The sequence below is a fragment of the Rhinatrema bivittatum genome, chromosome 8 (assembly GCF_901001135.1).
Source record: "Rhinatrema bivittatum chromosome 8, aRhiBiv1.1, whole genome shotgun sequence".
In the NCBI taxonomy this organism is placed as follows: Eukaryota; Metazoa; Chordata; class Amphibia; order Gymnophiona; family Rhinatrematidae; genus Rhinatrema; species Rhinatrema bivittatum.
In genome coordinates, this window is record NC_042622.1 from 134435844 (window position 1) to 134442680 (window position 6837).

Below are 6837 nucleotides of genomic sequence, written 5' to 3' on the forward strand. Positions count from 1 at the left end.
TCTGACCTCAGCTTGAGCCTGACCTTGTTATTCGCTGCCTGCTTTGACCGTGGCTTGTACTATCTTCGCTGCCTTCTCTGCGCTGGCCTGCCATGACTTCATCTCCACAGAAGCCCACACCCAAGACCAGCCGGTCCCGTTTTCCGAGGGCTCAATCTAAGGGGAATGTGGGTTGATATTGGTGAAGCTCCACTTGAGCATCTGCTTCAGCCAGCTCCACCTGCTGATGGTGGGGACCTGCGGGGCTCCTCCCTGCAGGTTGCGCTAACTCCCCCTCAGTCTAAGGGTCCAGATCCACAACATGCCTGAGACTGAACATGTGAGAGTGAAAGAGAATGTGTGAGACTGAACATTTGAGAGTGAGAGACAGCCTGTGTGTGTGTGCGCCTGTTTGAGACTAAGCTTGTGAGAGACAGCCTGTGGGTGTGTTTCTATGTGAGATTAAGCATGCGAGAGTAAGAGACAGCCTTTGTGAATGTGTCTGTGTGACTGAGAATGTGAGAGTGAGAAACAGCCTGTGGGTTGTGTCTGTGTAAGACTGAGCATGTGAGAGTGAGAAACTGCCTATGGGTTGTGTCTGTGTAAGACTGAGTATGTGAGAGTGAGGGAAGAGTGTATGTGTATATAATGAGAGAGAGAGGAGAAAGTTTATGAGCACTAATCACCCTTCTCTCCTCTTGCGAATCCAAGAAAATCTGAAGACCTGAAAATCAAAAGTTCCCAGGTATGGAGAGCAAGGGATTTTTTTTATCCTTATCTGTTTTAATTATTGCATGTTTTTGGAACATTTTTATGAGTTTTTAATTGTTGGATGTTATTCTATTCTTCAGCTGTTATTAAATATATATTATTTTTATTAGTATTACTATTCATTTTATATTTCTTGATTTTATTTTATGTTTTTCTGAGGAATGTTTTTCTGTTTTACTGAATACAGAGTTTGGCTTGTTTTGGAGTCCAGTTCAGTTTTGTCTGCACATTTCAGTTTATAGGTATGGTCTTTTTATTCTCTATTTGGTGAGTGTCTGTCTGTATTCTACTTGTAGGAATGAGGTGAGGAATTCTGCCAGCATGTAGTTTATGTATTGGGGTCTAAAGCAAACTGGTTTGTTCTATTTTCCTTATAGGAGGGGTATTTGGTGTTTTAGGGCCTGGTATAATATTAGCACTGATGCTTTTTCATAGGTAGGGTTATTACTGTTTGCATGCTGGGAGGTTATTATATTATTATTATAAATCTTTTACTCATTGCCCACACTGAACATGCTACAATATGCTTAATACCATATGGATTTCAAATGTCTTTTCTTTGTTCTACTTTTTTGTAGGGTTTTCTGGTTGGCACCACAACAGTGCATGTAAATACATGTTGTAAGTGATATAAATTTTTTTTTTTTAATCTCAGACTGTCCTTTTAATGTCTTTATTTCATGTAAAATATATTATAAATGCATATTTAATTGTATGGGGAAGGGGAGGATGCACAAGTTGTATAGTTCACAAGGCAGATTTTTTTTACCCACTGGGCCCAGGACACAGCTCTTGTTCTCCATTCCTGCCAGAGCCCAGCAAGAAATGGCAATTCTTTTTCTCTTCTGGGCCCCTACTGGACCCAAAAGTGACAGTAAAAGAAGAAAGGTCGGTGGACCAGCAGGGGACAAAGAACGCAGCTTGTACAAAATATCTTTGTAATTTCTGTTCAGAGAGTACTCTTATCTTTCCTTTGTGTCATTCACAACAATAACTGGGAGAGGCAAGACTCACTTTTCCTTTTGCCATCCTCCCCCTCCCCCTTACATCCTTTCCAAAAAGACACACCTCTTGTTTATTTGGTTAAATAAAGGCCGCAGTTTATTTCAACAAGACCCAAGCCCCCTAAACATTAATACAAAGCTAAACATCCCCCCCCACCCCTTTGTAACATTGTTCTTAACATGCCCCCCACCTCGTCCAGTGGTAGAGCTCTGCCTGTGTCCTCCACATCTCTTACCACGCGTCCCAGCGTGAGTAAGCGTCAGGGCCTCTGAGCATCAGCCCCCCTCTTGCTCATTGGCCATCTCATGTAGCAGCCCCCACGCTACACAAGATTCTGCCCCCCCCCCCCCGCATACCTTTTAACAATACAATCAAATCACCAACATTAGGGCTCGGGTTTTCCGCCATAGAACAATAACAACCTCCGTTGTCATTGTTCCCCCCCACTGCGGCCCTCTATTCTGGCAATAACCTGCTCTAATCCTTCCTGCAACGTGTTATTAAATAAATCGATACCAACGTCCGACAAATGCACCCCATCAGACCTAAATAAACCTGGAATAACTTCCCTGGACCACTCATGCTTCACCCAACACCCCCCCTCTCTCTCCAACCACTTCCCAATTTGCTTGTTCATCTTTCGAACTCCCCTGTACCAGATTGGGGAATCTAAACCCTGATACCTCACAATTATGTCCAACCACCCTAACACAGTGTGCGGCATCCCATTCAGAATGGTCGCAAAATCCTTCCTGATCTTGGACACCATTTCCCTATATGACCACTTGCCAATATCATTCCCCCCCAAATGTATTAACAAAATTTGTGGCACCCCATTCTCCATAACACACTGTTGCAAGAAAGTTAATAATCCGTCCCACTTCATTCCCCGCCAACTAAACCATTTGATGCTCCATTGCAGCTCTTCCAGGTAGAGATTCGATCCATATGGCCTCCTCTCCGCTCTGTGATGGGCCCAATGCACGAAAGAATGGCCCACGACCCAGGCACATTCCTGATCCCCCCGTCGCACCCGCAATTCTGTAAGAAAACACAATGTTAATACCTCCTATCTTAAATCTCACCCACCCCCTCCAATTTTTTTTTTTTTTTTTACCAACCCTGTCTTACGTAGGACAAAAAAGCTTGCGACTTCCACCGTCCTATGGCTTGTATTTTTTCCTTAGATAATCCTCTCTCAGCCGCCGATGTCGCCGCACCTATCCTAAACGAATGCGAGGTGTAACACTCTGTCTTCCATCCCAAAATACTTATCACTCTTTTTAACACATGCACAAATTGATAAACCGTCAAAGGCGATCCATCCTTATGCACCAAAAAGGAACCCCCCACTTTTGGTCACACCTCCAGGAAATTCTGGATATTTCGCACCGGACACACCCGCCTATCTCTTGCTGTCTCCAAAGTTACAAAATGACCCTTCCCCTGCTGGTCAACTTTTGAATGATGTATACAAATCGTCACACCCCTATTACCCACCCAAACGTTCTTTACCATGAGTCCTGTTCCTTCTGCATTCTTTTTAGAATTTGCCACTAGCTCCCTAACTCGCATTGCACCAAAGAATGCCAGCACAAAAGCTGTCTGAAACAGCAGTACCTCATAATCTGACCAACACACCATTCCCAAATGCCCAACTATAACGAACAGATCCTCATATCTGATGGGAAGCCTCCTATCTGGCATACATCCCCTCTCCCTTTTCCACCCTACCAAAACCCTTTTGACCATAAAGCTCGTAGCCGGATTTCCCCAACCATTTAACTTTTGGAAAAAAGAGAACCCTGCAATGTACAAATGCACAGATGTCAACAAACATCCCCTATGTCTTGCCCACAATATGAATTGTACTAAAACCCCGTCCTCCACAGGGCCTCCCGTCCATCCTCTTGTCTCCAAATACTGGGTCACTACCCTATAACAACTCAAATACGATTCCCATGTTGCCGGTGCCAGTGACTTCCTTATCAGCGTCCATGCCTCACCCGGCCCAGTTGCCACAGGTGTGCTGGGAACGGATCCCCTTCCAAATTTGCTCTGAGCGCTAGCTTTCTGAATTCTTGCCACTTGAAACGAGAAAGTGCATCAGCAATTACATTATGTTCGCCTGGCACATGTCTCGCTCTAATAGTTACATTACATTTTAAACATAGGAAAACTAACTCCCTCAACAACTCTGACACTCTCGGACATTTCGCTGACTGTCTATTAATCACCTGCACCACTCCCAAGTTATCGCACCATAATAAAACTTTCTTATTTGCTAACTTCTTTCCCCAAATGCTCAGTGCTACTACTATCGGGAATAATTCCAAGAAATTGATGTTCTTAATCAACCCTTCATCCCTCCATTCCTCTGGCCACCTCTCTGCACACCAATTACCTTGAAAGTATACTCCAAACCCCAACCCTCCCGCTGCATCTGAGAAAAGCTCTATATCCCAATTTGATACCTCCGCACCCTGCATAATGCATACCCCATTGAATGATTCCAGGAAAACCTCCCACACACCTAATTCGTCCTTTGCCCTACGTGTCACCCTAATATAGTGATGACTGGCCCTAACCCCCACCGTGGTACTGGATAACCGTCTAATAAACGCCCTTCCCATAGGAATTACTCGACACGCAAAGTTCAGTGCCCCAATTAAAGCTTGCATCTGCCTTAATGTGACCTTAGAAGCCCTGCGTACCCTCTGCACCAACCCTTTCAGTCTCATAACTTTCTCTTCTGGCAAACATGACTCTAAAGCTTCCGAATCTAGTTCAATCCCCAAAAAGATGAGCCTAGGGACTGGGCCCTCTGTTTTATTACTCGCAATTGGTACTCCGAAAGCAGCAGCTACTTCCAAAAAACCATCTAATAGCCTCTGACATAAATTTGACTTAGCTGGTCCCACAAAGAAAAAATCATCTAGGTAATGCAACATCCCTCCCACGCCTGTACTCTGCTCAACAACCCACTGCAAAAATGTGCTAAACGCTTCAAAAAATGCACACGACACTGCACAACCCATTGGCAAACACTTATCTATATAATACTGACCCTCAAACTGGAACCCCAACAAAGGAAAACTGCTAGGATGTATAGGCAACAACCTAAAAGCAGATTCTATATTTGCTTTTGCTAACAATGCTCCCTTTCCCGCCTGTTTAACTAAACTAACTGCTTCGACGAAGGATGCGTAACGCACTGAACAAAACTCCTTAGGTATAAAATCATCCACTGACCTGCCCTTTGGGTACGATAAGTTCAGAATCATTCGAAACTTACCCTGTTCCTTTTTTGGGATTACTGCAACCGGAGACAAATGCATATTGACGTATGGCGGCGATACCAACCGCCCTGCCACTCTCCCTAAATTAACTTCTGCCCATATTTTTTCCCTAGCAATCCCAGCATGCTTAATAGCAGACTTTGCGTTCCTTCCCCCCTCCCCTTTTCCCGGACCCTGGTACGGGATGACGAAACCCTCTAAGAACCCTTTATACAAGAATCTAGCCACTTCTCTCTTAGGATACTGCCTCAACCAGTATAGCATGGCATGCAAAGCCACTGGCGAGTCAGCCTTGCTGCTCAAATCCTTAAACTTTTCCCCCTCTGCCATGAGTTCCGCTTGCACCCTGTGCACATTTAGAGGCTGAATGTGGACCTCCGCACATGGAACATGCATGTCGGAACTTGCAGTCTGGGAATAAACAGGCTGCTTTGTTATACCGCCAACAAACGTCATTCCCTCCTGCGGTTGCCTTACTTCCTGTATTGCCTTTACTAACTGGTCCTCCAGCACGAAAGGAGCCAACTGCCCCACTTACCCCGCTAGCCCCTGCAACGCCACCCAAACTACTATTACCTTGTCCAACACTCTTGAAACCCCTGGACCCCTTGCCTGTCATTTGGGTTAACCACAAGTTGATATCTTGTGAACCCCAAGACATTACTCTACTGCCCTCCATCTTATCCTGGAATTTTTCGTCGTAGTTGAGCCATGCCCAACCCTCATAATCCTGGAACGCTCCAAGTATGCTGTCACCATATGACAGCAACGCTCCGTATTGCGATGGATCATAATGACCCACCACACTGGCCAAACGCAAAAATCCTCTCACCCAATTCACTATATTCTTAGTTACCCGAGGGCCTCCGGACTTCTTATTCTTCTTCTTATCCTTCTTTCTACTCTTCTTAGATCCCCTTCTCCCTTCCAACAGCCTAAAAATATTCACATACTTCCTCTTGCGAATGCGTCTGCGGAGTTTTCTCGGTACTCCTTCCCACAATTCCGCTAATGTAGCACCCGCTGATTGCCCTACCCCATGCTGAGGCCCCTCCCACAATACTTCCTTGTAATTTGGCCCCGAATCAGAGGAGTCCTCTGATGAATCGGTTGAACTAGATGAGGAACTGGATGATACTCCCTCTCTTTTTCTTTTAACCTTCCTTTTTTTTTACCTTTTGACTCTCTCTCACCTGCTTCCACTGGAACCTCCTTTTCTTGCCCGGATGCAGAATGCCATCCTCCCCTTCTGGAACTACCGCTGTCTTGACCTGTCATCGGTCCTGCAAACTCCCTGTCCCGCCAGGCCTCTTGACTCGAAGTTCCAGGCATCACCTCATCGTCAAGTCCTGCAAGAAAAGATGCCCCCCTTTCCCTACCTAAACTCCCTTCTGACACCTCATGCCTTACTCTGCCCTCAAAACCACCCCTGCTAGGAAATTTACCCCCCTTTCTATGCCCCTCCCTCCCATACAACCCCACTGGACCCGAACTCGGCACCATACCCCTGCATGACTCCTTACCATACCAATCTGGCCATCCTCCAAAATTTCCCATGTCACCAATATCCCTATCCTCAATAACCTGCTTCCCTTCCCTTAACATACCCTGCTCTAAATCAAACCCTGAACTCTCCTGAATACCTCTGGGTAACTTACTCTGTACGCCCTGCCTCCTCCCCACGGAACTTGTGAATAAACGAGCTCTCTCACCTGCATTACAATATTGAACTAAAGGGGCTGTCCTAGATTGAAAACCTGTCCTCTGTGCCTGAACATGCCCT

The 6837-nt window shown here is 45.5% G+C and overlaps 1 protein-coding gene across 1 annotated transcript; it reads right to left on the reverse strand.

The window, feature by feature from the left end:
- Positions 1-1893: 1893 nt before the first annotated feature.
- On the reverse strand, positions 1894-6489 carry LOC115097852. The gene is made up of 2 exons (XM_029613967.1): positions 6248-6489; positions 1894-2796 (listed from the first exon to the last, which is right to left on the reverse strand). Exons 1-2 carry the CDS (start codon positions 6384-6386, stop codon positions 2186-2188), a joined length of 750 nt encoding a protein of 249 aa, XP_029469827.1. The 5' UTR covers positions 6387-6489; the 3' UTR covers positions 1894-2185.
- Between the last annotated feature and the right edge of the window lie 348 nt (positions 6490-6837).

What these genes read in the sequence shown, in the direction of transcription:
- LOC115097852 (XM_029613967.1), bottom strand. Translation starts at nt 6,386, where the DNA reads ATGCCTGGAACTTCGAGTCAAGAGGCCTGGCGGGACAGGGAGTTTGCA. An exon ending in GGAGGTTCCAGTGGAAGCAG is followed by an intron (nt 2,797 to 6,247) that starts GTGAGAGAGAGT and finishes GTTTTCTTACAG; the next exon opens with AATTGCGGGTGCGACGGGGG.